The sequence below is a fragment of the Mytilus californianus genome, unplaced genomic scaffold, assembly GCF_021869535.1.
Source record: "Mytilus californianus isolate M0D057914Y unplaced genomic scaffold, xbMytCali1.0.p SCAF_10, whole genome shotgun sequence".
Lineage (NCBI taxonomy): Eukaryota > Metazoa > Mollusca > Bivalvia > Mytilida > Mytilidae > Mytilus > Mytilus californianus.
This window is the reverse complement of record NW_026262582.1, coordinates 74,166,693-74,188,699: the sequence shown is the minus strand read 5'-3', so window position 1 is coordinate 74,188,699 and position 22,007 is coordinate 74,166,693. Positions and strand designations below refer to the sequence as shown.

The following is a 22,007-nucleotide window of genomic DNA, read 5'->3' as shown; positions in this document are numbered from 1 at the left end:
ATATCATAGGGAACACGTGTACTAAGTTTCAAGTTGATTGGACTTCAACTTCATCAAAAACTACCTTGACCAAAAACTTTAACCTGAAGCCAGACAGACGGACGGACGGACAAACGGACGGACAGACCAATGAACGGACGCACAGACCAGACAACATAATGCCCCTTCTACAATCGTAGGTGGGGTATGAAAAAATCAGAATTTATGACGTTATTTAACCTAACTATAAATCTGACTTTTTTTTTATAAGATTGGAGACAGATGTGTCAAAAGAAATCCTGAGAATGAGAGAGAACAAGAGAGAGAAAGAGAATGCAAGACTCGTATCATCTACATTGGAAGTTAAGTATATCATCACCATATGTTGTAATTTACAATCCAATACTTCAATACCTTGTAATGATTCGGATTGGAAGAGAATCATGTTAAATGTAAAGAGAGAAATAGAGACTTGTATTATCTAAATTAGAAGTTAAAAATATAATTACAACTGCCAATTCTTTGTTAATGATTCAGAGTGGAAGTGAATCATGTTAAATAGAGAGAGAGAGAGAGAGAGAGAAAGAGAGAGAGAGAGGTTAAAAATATCATTATGTGTACAACTGGATTAATTTACAATCTAATACTTTGTTGCTTTGTAATGATTCAGAGTGGAAGTGAATCATGTTAAATGTAAACAAAAAGTTTATACAAACACCTGGTCAATGTATGACTCCTTGATCTACCATTTAACCGTTACTTATGAATAATAAAGCACTAATCTAAATAAACCTTAGGCTACTCTTCATATAGTTTTCTCTCACTGTAATAAGACCTTAACTCATTTTGATAAACAAAAGATTGATATTAAAGAATAAAGTAAAATTGTGTTCAACTTGATAACTTTACATTCAAACATCATTTTGCAGTGTTTGTAGTTTCTAGTGATGAGAGGATACTGCACTTGGCCTTTTAACTTTTTGATTCGAGCCTCACTGATGAGTCTTTTGTAGACATTTGGCATACAAAGTTATAAACCAGGTTTCTTTGATTTTTTTTGTAACAAATTTTCTTTGGTCCTTGTGTATCATTTTCAGTATAAGCTGTATGTCTGTTGTGCATAAATGTAAGATAAGATAAGATAATTTTATTGGTTCAAAATCCAAAACTATAGGATTGTTACCAAGACAATACAAAAACATACAAACAAAATCTGACCACATTTATAAACATTATATATATATAACTGTATATCCCCTCCATTATAAAAAGAAAATATTGTTACAATAATAAATGAATAAAATTGAGAATGGAAATGGGGAATGTGTCAAAGAGACAACAACCCGACCATAGAACAGACAACAGCAGAAGGTCACCAACAGGTCTTCAATGCAGCGAGAAATTCCCGCACCCGGAGGCGTCCTTCAGCTGGCCCCTAAACTAATATATATACTAGTTCAGTGATAATGAATGCCATACTAAACTCCAAATCGTACACAAAAACTAAAATTAATAAAATGCTCCGCAAGGCGCAGCTTGATATGACCGCAGAGGTCGAACCCTGAACAGTTGGGGCAAGTATGGACACAACATTCAAGCTTGATACAGCTCTGAATTTGGATTATGATTAAATATTTGACACAGCATAGGTTTCTGACACAGAATGAATGTGGTCTAAGAACTTAAAAATTTTAAATTGGACATTCAACTATTATGGTCCAATATCCAAAATCTAAATACATGGTTAGATTCAGCATATCAAAGAACCCCAAGAATTCAATTTTTGATGAAATCAAACAAAGTTTAATTTTGGACCCTTTTGACCTCAATGTGGACAAAGTTGATAATGGGGCCCAAAAATCAAAAATCTAAATACATGGTTAGATTCAGCATATCAAAGAACCCCATATATTCAATTTTTGTTGAAATCAAACAAAGTTTAATTTTGGACCCCGATTTGGACCAACTTGAAAACTGGGCCCATAATCAAAAATCTAAATACATGTTTAGAATCAGCATATCAAAGAACCCTAAGAATTCAATTTTTGTTAAAATCAAACTAAGTTTAATTTTGGACCCTTTGGACCTTAATGTAGACCAATTTGAAAACAGAACCAAAATTTAAGAATCTAAATACACGGTTAGATTCGGCATATCAAAGAACCCCAATAATTCAATTTTTGATGAAATCAAACAAAGTTTAATTTTGGACCCTTTGGACCTCAATGTGGACCAATTTAAAAACGGGGCCCAAAATCCAAAAACTTAATACACGGTTAGAATCAGCATATTAAAGAACCCCAAGAATTCAAGAATAAAACCCCATTGAAATTGATCAAGAAATAAGCAATTTACACGAAGTATCTTCTTTTGCACAATACTGTGCAATTGAATATTTCTTGCTATTGCGCAATACTGTACAATTGACAATTTCTTGCTATTGCGCAATATTGTGCTATTGGATATTTCTTGCTATTGCACAATACTGTGCAATTGAAGATTTCTTGCTATTGCGCAATACTGTGCAATTGAAGATTTCTTGCTATTGTGCAATACTGTGCAATTGAAAATTTCTTGCTATTGCACAATACTTATTTTATAATAATTTACACATCCTGTTTGGTGTGTATCTCCTACCATATCATTATTATTTGCTTTTAAATATAAAACAGAAATAACCAACTTAAAATGGAAAATTTTAAAAGAAAAAAAAAGGAAAAAAAGAAAAAAAAGGAAAAAAAAAATAAATCCCCCCCCCCCAATTTTTTGAACCCCCTTATGATTCATCACCCCCAAACTCAATCCCAGCCTTCCCTTTGTGGTATGGTACCTTGTAGTACAATTTCAGAGAGATCCATACACTTGAACACAAGTTATTGTCTGGAAACTAGAAAAATGCTTATTTTTGGCCCCTTTTTGGCCCCTTATTCCTAAACGTTTTGGGCAATTACCCCCAAACTCAATTCCAGCTTTCCCTTTGTGATATGGAACCTTGTAGTACAATTTCAGAAAGATCCATACACTTACACACAAGTTATTATCTTGAAACTAGAAAAATGCTTGTTTTTTGCCCCTTTTTGGGCCCCTAATTCCTAATATTTTGAGGCAATTACCCCCAAAATCAATCCCAGCATTCCCTGTGTGATATGGAACCTTGTGGTACAATGTCAGAGAGATCCATACACTTGAACACAAGTTATTGTCTGGAAACTAGAAAAATGCTTATTTTTGGCCCCTTTTTGGCCCCTTATTCCTAAACGTTTTGGGCAATTACCCCCAAATTCAATTCCAGCTTTCCCTTCGTGATATGGAACCTTGTAGTACAATTTCAGAAAGATCCATACACTTACACACAAGTTATTGTCATGAAACTAGAAAAATGCTTGTTTTTTGCCCCTTTTTTGGCCCCTAATTCCTAATATTTTGAGGCAATTACCCCCAAAATTAATCCCAGCATTCCCTGTGTGATATGGAACCTTGTGGTACAATGTCAGAGAGATCCATACACTAACACACAAGTTATGTCTGGAAGTTACAAAAATGCTTATTTTTGGCCCTTTTTTGGCCCCTAATTCCTTAACTGTTGGTACCATAACCCCCAAAATCAATCCCAACCTTCCTTTTGTGGTATTGAACCTTATGGTAAAATTTCATAGAGATCCATTCACTTAAACTAAAGTTAGAGTGCGAAAACCAATGTGTCTTCGGACGACGACGACGACGCCAACGTCATACCAATATAAGACCGCAAAAATTTTTGCGGTCGTATAAAAATAATACAAGACTGACAAAGGCTAAGGGCTCCTGACTTGGGACAGGCGCAAAAATGCGGCGGGGTTAAACATGTTTATGAGATCTCAACCCTCCCCCTATACCTCTAGCCAATGTAGAAAAGTAAACGCATAACAATACGCACATTAAAATTCAGGTCAAGAGAAGTCCGAATGTATACTACATGTATAAATATGTATGCTACATGTATAAATATGTATGCTACATGTATAAATATGTATGCTACATGTATAAATATGTATGCTACATGTATAAATATGTATGCTACATGTATACATTAAATGTCTGTGTAATATAAACTCTGTTTATTATTCTTTCTCTTGTTTTTTCAAAAATGTTTGTACCTTGTATTCATAGCAATAATTAATTATACTACCGCTCTAGATCCTATGTTTAACACAAATTTAACAAGTCAGGAGCCTGTAGTTCAGTGGTTATTGTTGGTTAAATGTCTGTTATATTTGTTTTTCATGTATTCTTTTGTTATAAATTTGGCCGACATTAGGCCATTGGTTTTCTTGTTTTCTTGTTTGGTTTTTTTTTCATGTTGTGACCTTTTATAGCCAAATATACAGTATGGGTTTTTTTTCATTGTTAAAGGCCAAAGTGCTTATATCCACTAATTTGGGTGTTAAAATTTTAAGAAAAGAGAAAAATGGTAAAGATCAATAAAGAATAAAGAAAAATACTCTTCAAAATTAAAGAAAAAAGTAATCAAGAACACCCACATCCCCTTCAAACCCTCCATAATCACCAAGAATCTAAAAAACAAATTGCAAAGAATGTATAACTGTCAAATTCTTGAAAGAGTTTTTAAAGAGTCCCAAACCTTTATAACTCAATCTTCTTAGAACATGTATAGTTATAAAAAGATAAAGTTGCCCTTCAACTGTAGCTAATGTAAATTTGCATAAGGATTTTAGGGAAGAAATATTTTCAATGAAATTGATTTTGACTTAAATTTAAGAACTTTAAGAAGATATGTTTAAACATGTTAAAGGAGATTTTGTATTTTGTATGACATTTTAGAGGAGTTTTTGTATAAATTTTGTATGACAATCTTTCTTGCATAATTCATTACATAATATACTATTCTATTCTTTTATTGAGCATACATTTGTAAATTCCTTGAAACAATGTGATGTTTCCCTACCAAGTTAACCGATTTTTTAAAAGTTAAAACAATGTGCGTAATGTCACGAGATGACTTTTAGTAATGAAATGCCAACAAAGCAATTTAACTGTGTATAGCTATAAAAAGATAAAGCTGACCTTTCAACTGTAGCTAAAATACATTTGCATAAGGATTTTATGGAAGAAATATTTTCAATGAAATTGATTTTGACTTTAAGGTGACACGTTCAAAGGGAGTTTTCGATCAAAAAAGGAAATGTTCACTGCTTAAACAGGGGCACAGCCTACTAAATTTGGTAACGGGGCCCCTAAAATAACATTACAAGAAGTGTCCAGACAACTAAATCCAATGTCCATGAAAAGTCAATCTACTTGAACTTTAATTTACATAAGTAAAATCTGTAAGACCTAATTGTTCACAAATGTACAAAAAATCAAATAAATATCTACTGGCATAACTACAAAAAGTAATTTGAAAATGACACAAAGATCTACAGGACAGACATGGGATTTGCTTGACCTGGTGGAAAGAACTACAGTGACCTATAATTGTTAACATCCTCATCCTTTGGCCTGGTGGATAGTTGTCTCATTGGCAATCATACCACATCTCTTTGTTTATACATGGGTTACAATATATGGTTACTCTTGAGGTTCATATAAATTTATAATATCCTAGCTACTAATCCATCTCCTGATCTAGTACAAGTCTGCAAATTGTTGAAGACAGTACAGTGACCTATATTTCAACTTTTTTCCTGTCATTTTATTTTAGTCTTTGTTGGGTATACGTAGCTGTCTTAAGGGCATTACTGGTATTTCCTTATTATTTTCATTATAATTTTATATAAATTTACTCTACGACATCTTACTGTAGGCAGTGCATTCATTAATACCCGGTACCCGGTACTTTTACCCGCCTACGGAAGCGTCTGGTACCGGCAGAAAAAATAAAAATACAAAAAAAAAATGTGTAAAATTCTTTTGAAGATCGTTCAAATCTAATTTCTTTCATTCCTTGACAATCTCCCTTCTACGCCGTTCATGTGTATGTTTATAGGTGTCTTCGTCGAGGTCCGCGTTAAAGTATAGATCTATCTTCTGCCAATTTAGGCACACCTCCAAAGTAGGAGAAGTGATAATTACAAACCATGTGTCTGTATCTGTATCGTAAGAGCGCTTTAAAATGCGACGATTTAGCAGTATATTTTCAAGCGGCAAATTGTTGATGAATTTAAACAACAACAGCAATATTATGTCTAATAAAAGGAAAGCAGCTTGTATCACAGATTATTTTATGAATAAAAGGTTTAATAAAGGTGAACATTCTATGAAATTCAGAAAAATCGTTAATCGTATCAAATCAGTTCGTTTCCCGTTGGACGTTGTCACTGATCTCCGTTTTCACGATATGTGTTCTATGTTGTGATTGAATTTTTTAGTGTAAGACATCGTGAAACATTTTACAATCTGAACTAACATTAACTGTTACGTTTACAAAATATAACATCTGACGAGATTTAAGACTTCTAAAATTAAAAAAAAAAAGAGGGCTAAGAAGAAGTGAAAATTTTTTTTTTTTTACTTACTATAGTCAAGAATCCTATGATTAATTTGCCCCCCCCCCCCCCCCCCCCATTTCACAATCACCCCTTTTTATGAATATTAAAGTTAAGTGAAAGTTGAATACATGTTGTTTTTTTCGGACAAGAACAACCATCACAACACTTAGCATATATCAAAAACGTTTGTTTGTTGTTTTGCATGAGAGCATGTTTATTGTTTATTTTGTTTAATTGTTTGCATGACACTGTTAAATTACTTACACAAACAATTGACACAGTTATGATTATAACAAAGCAATAAAAAAAAAGTTACAACAAGTTTTATTATCAATATTTTTTAATAATATACTATGTAACTTATGAAATTTCATTCACAAAATTGAACAAATGCAAAACATTTAATAAAAGTATAAAAACGAACAAAACATTTAAACAACATTTCACATGAAACCCCTGCGTTATAGGTCATACCATGGAAGTATTATATTGACAATATAATACTTCCATGGTCATACATATTTTATAACTGATTACAAAATAATTATAAGCAATGTATTTTCAGATGATTACTCTAGCATGTCTAGAAAAAAAACAATTCAATGTTAACTTACCCAAAATTGAAGCAAATATTACAGACTTTACCCTATTTTTTTAAGCAAAAAATTAAGGCTGAAATCCCTAAAATCCATGAGCTTAAGGGGGGCTTTGCCCCCCTGGTCCCCCTACCAGGGCTAGCCCTGGACCCACTGGGGGCCTTAAGCGGCCCCCAGACCCCTTGCCGTTTAAGTTTGGTTCCCCCTATAATCTCAAAGGTACCTCCAGTCTAAAAAAATAATGAAACCCCTGTGTAGGCTAAGACAGACTATGTTTTTTCTTTGATGTAAGTGGCCAACAGGGCTAATCTATCAAAACTTGGCAAATGATTAGATATTGAGTACAGTTTTTAATTGTATTTTCCTGTTATGGTAAATTTTGAAATATTCAAAAATATTTCCCACAGGAAAGTAAATTTTTTAAATTCTTCTTTCGTTATTAATGAGAGCAAGTTTTGCAGGTAGAATATGATGAAGAAATTTAATCAAAGATAAATGGGGAATGTGTCCATGGGACACAGATGATGCCCCTGCTTCCATATAACATTATAAAGGGACTTAACTCAAGAACCGTAGAAGTAAAGCTACCCAAATTTGTACTTGATCAGAGTTTTGTGGAAATAAGCGTTGTGTATAAGTTTCATAACATTTGGTTGAGGCAAACTTAAAAGAGAACGGAAACGAAAAATTCACAATTTTTTCCATTTGTAAAGGGGCATAACTCTAGAACGATAAAAGTGACGCCACCAGAATTCAAACTTGATCTGTGTTTTGTAGTAATAAGCATTGTGTATAAGATTCATAACATTTTGTTGAGGCAAACTTGTTAGAGAACGGAAACGAAAAATTCAGCGATTTTTCGATTTGTAAAGGGGCATAACTCTAGAACGGTAAAAGTGACGCCACCAAAATTCAAACTTGATCTGTGTTTTGTGGTAATAAGCATTGTGTATAAGGAGAACAGAAACCAATTTTAGGACGTACGGACTGACGGACATAGGGACGGACAAGGGTAAAACTTAATGCCCCCTCCGCAACGGCGGGGGCATAAATATAAAACTTCAAAAACATGAAATTTAGTTTTCAAATAGACCATGTTGACCTCTGAATCTTTCTTGAAGGTTACTGATGCCTTCTGTTCAACATGAATTGTGTATGAGTCAAACTAATGTGTCCATATGGGGCTGTAATTAGTAACTGTAAATTCAGAAATTAATGTGTGCATTTATTACTGTGAATCACTGTCAATTGGTTAAAATGCAAGATCTTATTACTGCCATTGCAAAACTTTTTAGAAGGAAAATTACTATTGGAAATATGAATGAGAGTTTTTATTATTGCAATCCTGATACAGTCACATTTTTCACATTAATAAAAACATGGCATTATTTCTGAATTTACAATACCTAAGCCAAATGTTTTTTTAAGGTTTTGGGTCCCCTTGCTGAAATCTTTTGAAAATCAAGAAACTTCAATTGCAAAGAATCCTTTTTTACAGTAAATAATTTCTACAATATATGAATGTTGATAAGATAAACAGATGTGGCATGAGCTAGGCGAAATCTACATGTACTTACCAGAAGGTTGTTGAGGTGGACTTTTGTTGACATAAGGGTTCAGCAAACGTGATCTTTTCTTATCATAGCCTTTTCGTGTGATGTCACCTGAAAAATACATGAAAGCACATTCTAATTTCTTAAAATCTAGAAGTAATTCTTCCTTCATGATCATATAATTGTGTAATCTTAATTTTCCAGATGTTCAATTTAGTAACACTACATGTCAATTCATCTGCCAAATGTTATACATGTAAATTCAATTCTTACGGATGTTCGCTACTCTGTTTCAAAATAACAAGCTTTTTAAAAGACTGTTATAAATTGATAGTATATGAATAAAGAAGCTAAAAAAGCAGAAGAAAATGAAGGGTCAGTGTGCTTGTTTTCGAGATATAAGCCATTGAAAATTTGGCGGGAAATAATTCTCTCTAGATTTTTCATACATTTAACATTGGCACCTTTTTTTCTTTCAAAAATGTTGAAAACATAACAAGGATTTTATTAGATTTTCAATGATGACATTTTAAACTATTTGTAATCAAATTATGGAAAGAAAAGTAGGGGTTAGTGGGCAAAAGTTTTAATGGCACTACATGGATAAAACCATCTCTAGGATTCCGAATATTTGGGAAAAATTCAAAAACAAGAGGAGTGAACATCCTTAAGATCATGTAAGAGGAAAGAAATGGCATGTGTTTTGTTTTCCTTTTTTACAGCACTAGGTTGATACCACTGTTGGTGGACTATCTTAATGAATTTAAATATGATGATCAAATATGAAATTTGGGGATCAACCAATGACACAGTCCCCAACTACACAAAAACCCAAGACATGCATATGTAGAAGTCTTCAGGCTTAACCACAGGCCTGGCAGCCCAGGCTTGTAAAATTGCTCTCTGGCCTGTAAATTTCATCTCCACAGGCCAACAGAATCTAACTACAATTTTCCAAAATTTGAGCTCCGGGCCTGAAGATTTAAAAGTTTATTGTGAAGACTGAATTGTAGAGGTCAATAATCAGGTCATTATAAGGTCTTCAACTACTGACAAGCTAAGGTTGATTGATTCTTCATTGAGTAAAAGTTTATGTTTTTTGATTGATTGTTGGTTGTTAAAAAGTTTATGTTTTTTGATTGATTGATTGTTGCTAGCTTAATGTCCAGTGTTATGCTTTTGTATGATCTTAAAAAAAGAATTCATAATACCTCCTTTGAAAGCCTCTAAAATCATACTCAAGTTTTACTAGTATTAAGCCAAAGGATAAAATTTTTCTTCATTTTCTCTTATTACGCAACTATTACATGGGTAAAGGTACATTAAGGTTTAATATTACCAAATCAGGAAATGTTCAATATTTTGTAATACGGGGGAAAAAAGTCAGAATGTGAACTTTGGAAAAATCCTGAAAACTTTCATGCATCCAATTACAACATAAATGATTTTTTAATTATGTAATGCAGTCAATTTTTCAATGTTCTCTGTTTTTACATCACTAGACATATGTTAAAGAATAAATTTTAAAAAGGCTGACAAAGTATATATCTACAATACAAAGATGAAACACAGATAAAATGGTATCTTAACTACAAATCAGATTACTCATAAAGTCAAACAGGTTTTATATGATAAACGTAGCTATTTAAAAATACTGTTACACCTGATATCATCGTAGAAACAAGTTCTTTTTCTCGTATGAATAAATGAACGCATAGGACAAATACACATCATCATTAAAAATGAAATAAGTTCTTTTTCCCATATAAATAAATGAAGACATGGGGCAAATGTTGGCAGACAGCAGTCCAAAACACAAATAAACCAAAAAGATCTACCAGACATCTCCTAAAACAGGTCTACCAGACATCCCCTTATATCATGTCTAATACATGTACATGTATGTGTAAAACAGGTTTCCTTAGCTATTTAAAAATACTGTTACATCTGATTTCATCAAAGAAACACGCTCTTTCTCCCATATCATTAAAAGAAGGCACAGAATAAGGCGGCTATAAAGGCAATGCAAAATTAATTGTTTGTTACCCCTTACCCTACTGGGTCTGTTTAAATTGTTTTTACCATCGATATCTGGGTCAATTCATCCTTTTCTTTTTTTGCAGACGAAAAAAAAACTTTGCTTTGGTTTAAATTTGTATTAACAATTTTCAATGATGCTTTTTGAAATTGTCTGATATAAAATGTTGGACAGACAATTTCAAGAGCCTAACCCTAACCCCTTGTCAGCTTTTTAATCAAAACAAATATTTCCTTTCTTCTATTAAATATTATCTTATACATGTTTGTTTATATAAAATATTGTTACACCTAAAAAAAAAAAAAAAAAAGCTTCTAATCTAATCAAGAGACTAATGTTGTGCAGAAAGGAACCTAACAAAACAAATAAACAAAAGCAGATGATCTACTAGACATCTTCAATTTACTTTTTAATGCATGTAATGTAAACAAATTTTACTTAGCTACTTAAACCACTGTAGCACCTGATATGATCATAAAAACAAGTTCTTTTCATATGAATAAAGGCAACACAAGATAAATGTTAGGCAGACACAGTCCAGCAACACAAATTAACCAAAACAGACATCTCCAACTTACATGTATCATGAATATCTAATACATGTTTTTATTTAAAATATTTTTTCCACCTGATATCATTGAAGAAATAAGTTCTTTCGATATGAATAAAGGTGACAAGGGATAAATGTTCAGCAGACAGCAGTCCAGCACAACAACACAAAATAACCAAATCAGATAATTTTTTTATTCATAACTCGTACATGTAACTTTATGAAACCTGTATGATCAGATCAAACAGGTACAATATGGTCTGGGTTTTTCTCATTGTTGAAGGCTGTATGGTTGCCTATAATTGCTAACATCCACTTAATTTGAACTTTGGTAGATAGTTGTATCATTGGCAATTATACCACATCTCCTTATTTTTATATAACATTAAAAACATGTTAAAAATTAATGCATATTCATTGTTTTAAATAATACAAGAGTTCAGTTGAGGCAATTCTCTGCTCATGTATATGTTTAAACAAAAACAATGAAATATAAATTTATAAAACAAATGACCAATACACCTCAAACACAACATCACAAAATATATCATTGTACATGGAGATATCATCTATCATAAGAACAGACAACATCATTATAATTATGGAAGTCCTCATCAACATGATCAAACTAATGGTGTAACCACATTTCTTCCTGCCAGTCAAATGTATATTTGTCACAATATGTTATATATATGTTTGGAATTGTCTCCTAGATGGTGTCTTCAAACTGAGACATTCAGTACCCCACCCTTTCCATATATATATATTTTGAATATAAAAAAATTATACCCTACAGGCCTACATCTATATTAAGCTATTTCATGGACCCCGAGTAAAAATAGGTTTGTCATATATCTGATAGACATTTAAAAGGTTTAAATTACATCTTTTAAAAAAACTGACCATTACAGATACTTATTATTCAATCAGCAACCTAAATTTTTGGACTATTCATATACATGTATAATGAAGCTTGAAAAAGTTACCTATTGCAATTAAAGATTGATGTTCACATTTAATACTCCCCATCTCTCCGTCTCTCTATATTTTTTTCTCTCTACACAAAAACACACCTTTATAAATAGTACATTTGTCAATGATCAACCTTCAAGTATCAATAAGTCACAACATCCCTAAATAAATCACAGTATAAACTACTCCTAAACATCATTTGTCATATGAAAGATGACATTATTTTATAATTATAATAATCATCGCCATCTGTCAGATGGTATAGTATGGTAAAATATCATGTGATTTAACCACGTTTCCCTGTTAATCAAACACTCAAATATGTTAACATGCATGGGCTTGTCTCCTTCACGGATACATAGAGTGCAAAAATTAACAGATTAAAATTTTTCAATGTGCCCTGCCAGCATATTTTATTTTATTGATTTGTGGCTTTTATAAACCACATGATTGTATGTCAAAAAATGTGCATGTACAAAAAAAAAACATGTTTTATACAGTATTACGAAAATTAGCTTGATGGTGTTTAATTTAGGGTCCAGCTGAGGACCACCTCCGGGTGCGGGATTTTTTCTCGCTGCATTGAAGACCCATTGGTGGCTTTCGGCTGTTGTCTGTTCTTTGGTCGTGTTGTATCTTTGACATATTCCCCATTTCCATTCTCAATTTTATTTAATGCCACTTTCAGCTATTGACAGTATCGTGGCAGTCAGTTTTTATTGGTTGAAAAGCCAGAGTGCTCACAGAGAACAACTGACCTGCGGTAGGAAAACTGACAATCCTAATAATATTGCAATAAAAACAATTAAAGTCGAAAGTATAAAAATAACTCCATGACAAAAAGTTAAAAAAAAATTTAAACTTGGTCCACAATACGAAGAAAACTAAAGACTTTGCAATATGAACTCCAGTAAAAAACTTTGTTAATCCTGGATTCTTGCTTGTTAAAACATTCAAAACTGTTAAATACAAATTGCAGAACTTTTTTTTTATCATCCTTTGCATACAATTTATTGCAATATATATCACTGCCTGTAACCGAGTACGGCAGAAAGTGATTTTCCCCCGATTATAGTACTGATTTTCCTCGATTTTGTACTGATTTTTCATGATAAATTTTACACTATAGTTCTGTTATTCAATTTAAGTAGCTTGAACTAATCAATTGGTTAAAGATCATTTATTCTGACTGGTCAGCAGTCATTAGTAAGTGATATCCTGAGGTGGGATTGCTTTGAAGTTACATCATGACCTTCCTTATTCTTTGTTTTGATGTTGTTGTAGCTGATTTGAGTAAAAAAAAAAATGTTTTAGCCTGCTTTTAGAAAACTGGGAATATAAATTAGATTTTTTTTCATGAAATTTTGTTCAAATATAATAATCTGAAAAATGCAAGTAGAAATTTGGACAAAATAATCATTTAAATGGGAAAAAACTAGCAATTAAACTTGAGCTTTGGTGTACAGATTGTCCCCGATCAGCTTGTGTTGATTACAGATTTTCCCTGATACCTATACAGATTGTCCCCGATTTTGAAAAAGTTAATCCTTCAAAAATAAAGCTAATATGTGGATCTTCATTACACTTAGGCATGTGCTAATAAAAATAGTGGAATATATGAAAATTTTTCCTGCAAACCTGTAATTCTACAATTTTATATATAAAATCGAATTAGAGATTTTTGTTGTTCATTGATATTTCATTGGTTGGTTCAGAAACTTTAAACAGGTTTCTTCTTGCTTGGGGTTCATAACTTACTGTTTGTATATTTCTGGATTCATAGTTTGGTGAATTTGATAAATTGTCTGAAATGGTTAGAGATTGTGATGATTTGCCTTTTTTGATAATCTTTTGTGGTGTATTTGTTGATAAGTTACAAATTATAATTTTTTCATCTTGTATTTTAATAAAAGTTTTTCCTTCTCTGTCAAGAAGTTCTGGAATGAATGCATGGTATGTTATCTTTCACCACCCTCTTCAAGTCTTCTCCAAATGACAAGTTTTTCAGATGGATGTGTCTTCTGATGGGGAGCTTCTATTTCTTCAAAGATGACATTTTTAGAAAGCTATCAAAGCTATGTTGATATTTTTTTGCAAGTAACAGTTAAAAATAAAACTTAGAATGAACCTTTTTCCTTATGATACTATAAGAGAAAATCGGGGAAAATCTGTAATTAACTTCATCTTCTCTGGGACAATCTGTACACTGATAGTGGACAATCAGTACACTGCATCAGAAATTGAAATCATATATTTTTTAGTATTTTCCTAATCTCCTTAAAAAAGTACTTCCAGCTCTAAGTTTACTTAATTTGCACATTTGAATAAGTATTCTATAATTAGAGAAATAACATTTAGATATTTGAATAATATAAGAAAATCACTTCCCATGACTTCCTTGCTTCGGAAAAGTTTCTATTTTTAGGATTGGTCATTAAAATCCATATTGCCCATGGGAGGTCAATGATAAAAATATATGAATGAAAAGGGAGGTTGCATAATTATTGACACAGATTTTCTTTAATTCATATATAATTACCCTTTTGATGTTCTCTACATAGAAAAATCGGGAAAAATCAGTAATCAATCGGGGAAAATCAGTACTGTAATCGGGGGAAAATCACTTTCTGCCGTACTCGGTTACAGGCAGTGTATATACAACATGTGACTTAACCACATACATGTATTTCCCTGCCAGTCAAACACTCAAATATGTTATACATGTTTTAACTTGAATCGAATACATGGAGCGCAAAAAACAGGTTTATACATATCCAAATTTTCACCTTGCCTGTTTAGCATAGTTTACCACAAGTTTGGTTAAAAAAAATAGGAATATGTAATATATACCATTAACCAAGTCAGTAAACAAGTTCTTGTCCATAAAGAACAGACAGATATATTTATAAAAATAAAGGTATGTGGTATGATTGCCAATGAGACAACTATCCAACCAAGTTCAAATGAAGTTGATGTAAGCAATTATAGGAAACCGTACGGCCTTCAACAATGAACAAAACCCATACTGTATAGTCAGCTATAAATGGCCCAACTTGAAAAATATGAAACAATTCAATTGAAAAAATAACCTCCTAATTTATAACTAATCAATTTACCAAAAACAAATATGACAGACATGAACCAACGACAACCACTAAACTACAGGCTCCTGACTTGGGACAGGCATGGTAAGAATGTGGCGGGGTTAAACAGGTTTGTGAGTGCTCAACCCTCCCCTTAACCTGGGACATAAACTAGGCACCAAAGAGTTGTTAAAATAGTTATTAAATATGCTGAGAACATGCCCTTCCCCAGCGTGTCTATAATGTTATTAATCTTTTATGTATATATATATTAACATTCAACAATAGTCTGAAAATATATTTACTGCCACAGAAAAATAGAGAGAAAGTGCAGGGTAAAATATTTGGAAATCTGGACACCACTTCCAAATGAGAACATGACCCAACCCCAGCATGGGATATAATGTAATCAATCTTCTATATTTACACATCTATCAACATAGATATAAAAGTCATTAGCTTTAATCTGTCAATTATATGTTATAATATTTATAAACAATGAAATGTACACTCCCCAGCTGATTCATTAAACTATCCACCTCTAATGACACTTCAAAGCTACAGCTACTGAGTAATTATCATATATAATCATAACATACTACAGACTTAATGGGGGTCCTCATGAGGGGGGATTTTCTTTTTGCTATTGTAAATTTAACATGCATCAGCAATTTCATTTTTGCCTTTTCTGAGGTTTTTTGGTCTTCACATTTTTACTGTTACTGAGTAAATATCATATTTAATCATAACATACTACTTACTAAATTGGGGTCCTCATGAGGGGCTATTTACATTATCGATTGTAAACTTGACATAGTACGAAATTAACACAATTTAACTTTCAGCGTTCCAAGATTTTTGGTCTTCAACATTTTCAAAGCTACTGAGTAAATATAACATGTAATCATAACATACTACAGATTTAATGGGGAGATTTTACTCCTTTTTTTTTAAGGAAATTTGACATTCTCTAGTTTTAATCCAATATTACAGGATTGCTACCATTTTAAAATAGTATATTAACATAAATACACACTTCAATCTGTTAAACAATTTTCAATTTTTGGTATTCAAATTTTTTTACTGTCAAATTTTAAAATTTTGTCCTCACAATTGTGAAGTGTCCTGTGTACAATCATGACAGTGCCAGTGGGACAAGTGGATAAATGTACAGGACAACAGACATTGTAATGTGGTTTTCATAAATATTTGTTTTATAAAAGATGTACAGCATGAAAAAGGGTGTAGTTGTGGGATTTTATTTCTTTATTCTTATTTCTATTTATTTATTTTTAGGCCATTTTTCTCTATTCTTTATAATTTAGCACCCCATTATTCTCTATTCTATATTTCTTTTGATCTATTTTCTCTTTTCTTTATTTTTTTTGCCCTTTGTTCTGCAGTTTTTGCCCATTATTCTCTATTCTGAAACCCCATCCAGACCCTCATGAAACCATGTAGACACTCTGGCCAAAGTCACAGATAAAAGAAGGCCAAGACTTTTATCCAGAAAATAACATTCATGCAAACATACTTCCAACAATCCTGGTATTTAACTTAGCTAGAAACAAGACTTTCACCTTGCTATTAAAACACAATTTATTTTCTATATTTTTTTAAGAACCTTAAAATATATTTCAATGAAACTCAAGTCTGGTAACAAAGGTAAATTAATTGGAGTCATCAAAATGGTCATGATCAGTCAATTAATAATTGTGATGTAATGAAGAAATTATATAGTAGATTAATTAAACATTTTGAACACTTATACAGCTGTCTACATATACATAAGTTTTCTTTCTTTCATTGAACAGGTAGAAAACATTTTCAAGATGTTTGTAACACTGATATTATCGTCTCTTATTACTCTTTCACTCTTTAAGATTGAAATAAACAATTAATTTCCCCATAGGCGACAATGATAGCCTTTTTCGAGATACAGACTTTAGAAAGTTGATTTTTTTAACGAAACCTTGCTAGAATTAAAGAAAAGTTATTAGCACAGTATTTTTTGGTCCAAAAAATATAGGTTCGCGTTGCTTTTCTTAGCGTAATTTGTACTTATCTCCCATGCCTATCAATTTTGCACTAAAAAATACGTGTCTCATCCTAGCGTTTAAAAGACATCTCAGTTCCGTTAGGGCTAAGGAAAATAATTTATTTGGCTTTTGGTATAATGCAGAATGCACGAAGTCTCTAATAACAAATAAAATGCTCCGCAGGGCGCAGCTTGATACGACCGCAGAGGTCGAACCCTGAACAGTTGGGGCAAGTATGGACACAACATTCAAGCTTGATACAGCTCTGAATTTGGATTGTGATTAAATATTTGACACAGCATAGGTTTCTGACACAGAATGAATGTGGTCTAAGAACTTAAAAATTTTAAATTGGACATTCACCTATTATGGTCCAATATCCAAAATCTAAATACATGGTTAGATTCAGCATATCAAAGAACCCCAAGAATTCATTTTTTGATGAAATCAAACAAAGTTTTATTTTAGACCCTTTTGACCTCAATGTGGACAAAGTTGATAACGGGGCCCAAAAATCAAAAATCTAAATACATGGTTAGATTCAGCATATCAAAGAACCCCATATATTCAATTTTTGTTGAAATCAAACAAAGTTTAATTTTGGACCCCGATTTGGACCAACTTGAAAACTGGGCCCATAATCAAAAATCTAAAAACATGTTTAGATTCAGCATATCAAAGAACCCTAAAAATTCAATTTTTGTTAAAATCAAACTAAGTTTAATTTTGGACCCTTTGGACCTTAATGTAGACCAATTTGAAAACGGAACCAAAAATTAAGAATCTAAATACACGATTAGATTTGGCATATCAAAGAACCCCAATAATTCAATTTTTGATGAAATCAAACAAAGTTAAATTTTGGACCCTTTGGACCTCAATGTGGACCAATTTAAAAACGGGGCCCAAAATCCAAAAACTTAATACATGGTAAGATTCAGCATATTAAAGAACCCCAAGAATTCAAGAATAAAACCCCATTGAAATTGATCAAGAAATAAGCAATTTATACGAAGTATCTTCTTTTGCACAATACTGTGCAATTGAATATTTCTTGCTATTGCGCAATACTGTACAATTGACAATTTCTTGCTATTGCGCAATATTGTGCTATTGGATATTTCTTGCTATTGCGCAATACTGTGCAATTGAAGATTTCTTGCTATTGCGCAATACTGTGCAATTGAAGATTTCTTGCTATTGTGCAATACTGTGGAATTGAAAATTTCTTGCTATTGCACAATACTTATTATATAATAATTTACACATCCTGTTTGGTGTGTATCTCCTACCATATCATTATTATTTGCTTTTAAATATAAATCAGAAATAACCAACTTAAAATGGAAAATTTTAAAAGAAAAAAAAAGAAAAAAAAAATCCCCCCCCAAATTTTTTGAACCCCCTTATGATTCATCACCCCCAAACTCAATCCCAGCCTTCCCTTTGTGGTATGGTACCTTGCAGTACAATTTCAGAGAGATCCATACACTTGAACACAAGTTATTGTCTGGAAACTAGAAAAATGCTTATTTTTGGCCCCTTTTTGGCCCCCAATTCCTAAACGTTTAGGGCAATTACCCCCAAACTCAATTCCAGCTTTCCCTTTGTGATATGGAACCTTGTAGTACAATTTCAGAAATATCCAAACACTTACACTCAAGTTATTGTCATGAAACTAGAAAAATGCTTGTTTTTTGCCCCTTTTTTGGCCCCTAATTCCTAAAATTTTGAGGCAATTACCCCCATAATCAATTACAGCCTTCCCTTTGTGATATGGAACCTTGTGGTACAATGTCAGAGAGATCCATACACTTACACACAAGTTATTGTCTGGAAGTTACAAAATGCTTATTTTTGGCCCCTTTTTGGCCCCTAATTCCTTAACTATTGGTACCATAACCCCCAAAATCAATCCCAACCTTCCTTTCGTGGTATTGAACCTTATGGTAAAATTTCATGGAGATCCATTCACTTAAACTAAAGTTAGAGTGCGAAAACCAATGTGTCTTCGGACGACGCCGGACGACGACGACGACGACGACGACAACGACGACGACGACGACGACGACGACGCCAACGTCATACCAATATACGACCAAAAATTTTTCAATTTTTGCGGTCGTATAAAAATAACGGGCGCACATATCAACCAATCAGGATTAGCTATACTCTTAATTCTGAATACCATGTTATGCTCATAAAATGGCTGCGCCCAGAAAATCTAATGGTGTATTGTAACCTCTTATCTACACGCTCTTTTTATTACTTTTAATTCATTGAAGACTTTACTTAAAGTCAATTTGACCTTTAAGAAGATTGGCAGATGAAAGAATGAGGTTTTATTAATCTATGAATGACACTTCAAAGTAACATCTACCATGGAGTTATGATGAATAATCATAAAACAGCAGGACATAACGAGGGTCTATAGGAGGTGTCAAGTCATACTGACAAACTGCTGATCATTAATTACCTTACATAATAGAAGTGTTTCGCTGCTTGATAACTAAATGCCTGAAATTTATGAATGAAAAGAGATGTTGAGTTTATATCAAAGAGACACCAACCCGATGACACAATAAATTTGTAAAGGTTGCACAAAACCCGGTGTCTTGCCTGCTATTGCTGCTGTCAGAGTAAAGTGTCATGTTGATTGACAAAATCTAAGTCCATTTATCAGTAAAATAAGGAAAATGAAAAAATATTTTTCAAATTTTTTTTATCTGGATAAAAAAAAGCTTTAGTCCAAGTTTCATACAATGCTTAAAACTTTTTGACAAAGTTATATTGATGTTTAAAGAAAACTTAATACCGCACACTGAACGTAACTTTTGACTCAGCCGACATGCAAGATTGCTACATGTAGGTCTTGCTTCCGCAGCTCTTATCTGACTTAAATTTTTAACATGATCATATGATATGTTTTAGTTGAGCAAACATCAAAAGTTTCATCAAAACTATGTGGAATTAGGTAATCTTGCAGGAAAGATTAATTAGTATAAAACAACATGCCCAATGGCTTTAGGTATTACAAGTACATTGTACAGTTTACAGAAGCTGTTTTCACTTAAAATAGTTAAAATGCACACAAACGATGTGGTATGAGTGTTAATAATAGCCTATTTATAGCTTAATTCAGATTTGAAAATTATGTCATTGACCTTAACCTTGCAGGCAGATCACACATTCTTCGGTGGCGGGTAACAAAAAAATATTATACCAAGTATCATTTAAAAATCCTTCATGGCATTCAAATGTTCTGAAGTTGAACTCAACTTTGCATAATTTGAATATGGGTATCATATTGTAAGTTGGACAAAAATTGTGACCTTGACCTTGCAGTCAAGACATTCCAACTGTATTCAGGACACACCCTCTACTCTAGTGGCCAACAATAATGCAAAAAGTCATTTATATTTTTCAATGCATTCAGAAGATTTGAACGATACAGGGCTGCCATCTGGTGCAGTTAAAACTAAAATTGGTTAATGTTGATGCAAACATAATAGACGGCTTTCCATACATACATATATATATATATGAGTTGGAATCCCAGCAAGGGAAGAACAAAAAATTTGCTAAAGCAAATTTACAGATCTAACATTGTTGGGCTTATGTTTAGAAGAGTTGTATATATATATATATATATATATATATATATATATATATATATATATATATCATCCCTAAAATCAATTCCTCAGGATTTAAGTTTGCTTGTAACTACATTTTTGTACCACCATTTTGCCATTTTGTACAACATTTGATATTTAACAAAACAACTGGTTTGCTGTCCAAGTCATTCTACTCCAGCTACCAACTGTGGGAATGGTAATGACCTTATTCTGTGCACAGCCATAGACAGAAACATGACTGACTGGTCACTTGTCCAAAAACTGGGTTCATGGTCAAAAGTTCAAAAATACATGTTACAGATATAATAACGCTCAATAAACCTAAATTTGTAGCCAGGAAAAGTGTCTTTTAAGTACTTCCTGGGAAATGAGGTCAACTTTAGCTGAAACATTTTTTGTACTATATCCATAAATGAACATGCGTGTGTGTGCACTAAATTTTAAAATAAATATAAAATTTTCGTATAGTTTGGAGAAACAAATGTTATTTTTTGAATATGAATCTGCTGAATAAAATGAGAATATGTCAATGAGATATTTAACCCTACATTTACATCACAAATAACCAAAATCTGTTTTGTATAGAAACCTAAAAAAAAAAAAAAGAAGCCATGAGAGAGGAACTGTGTGACATTTAAAAAGTGAAAACCCGTCTGTTTACGCTAAAAACAATTACAGTAGACAGCAACCAACGACAACGACTAGAATTCAGGCTGCTATCTTAGTTGTAGGCGTAGGCATATAAAGAATGTGGTGTGTTCAAACAGTAATTACATCAATTAATGTAAAATTACAATTTTATAAAACAAATATTTATGAAAACCACATTTATTTACAATGTCTGTTGTCCTGTACATTTATCCACTTGTCCCACTGGCACTGTCATGATTGTACACAGATGTCATGATTGTACACAGAACACGTCACAATTGTGAGGACAAAATTTTGAAATTTGACAGTAAAAAACTTTGAATACAAAAAATTGAAAATTGTTTAACAGATTGAAGTGTGTATTTATGTTAATATATTATTGTAAAATGTTAGCAATCCTGTAATATTGGATTAAAACTA

At 32.4% G+C, this 22,007-nt stretch overlaps 1 protein-coding gene across 5 annotated transcripts in view; it reads right to left on the bottom strand.

Annotated features, from left to right (window-relative positions):
- Positions 1-22,007, bottom strand: part of LOC127718514 (disco-interacting protein 2 homolog C-like) — a 97,749-nt gene that overhangs the window by 65,574 nt on the left and 10,168 nt on the right. For all 5 annotated transcript variants that reach the window (XM_052224577.1, XM_052224578.1, XM_052224580.1 and 2 more), the window contains exon 2: positions 8,641-8,727. In XM_052224577.1, the coding sequence (XP_052080537.1) occupies positions 8,641-8,727 (87 nt within the window). The remainder of the gene's footprint in view (positions 1-8,640; positions 8,728-22,007) is intronic.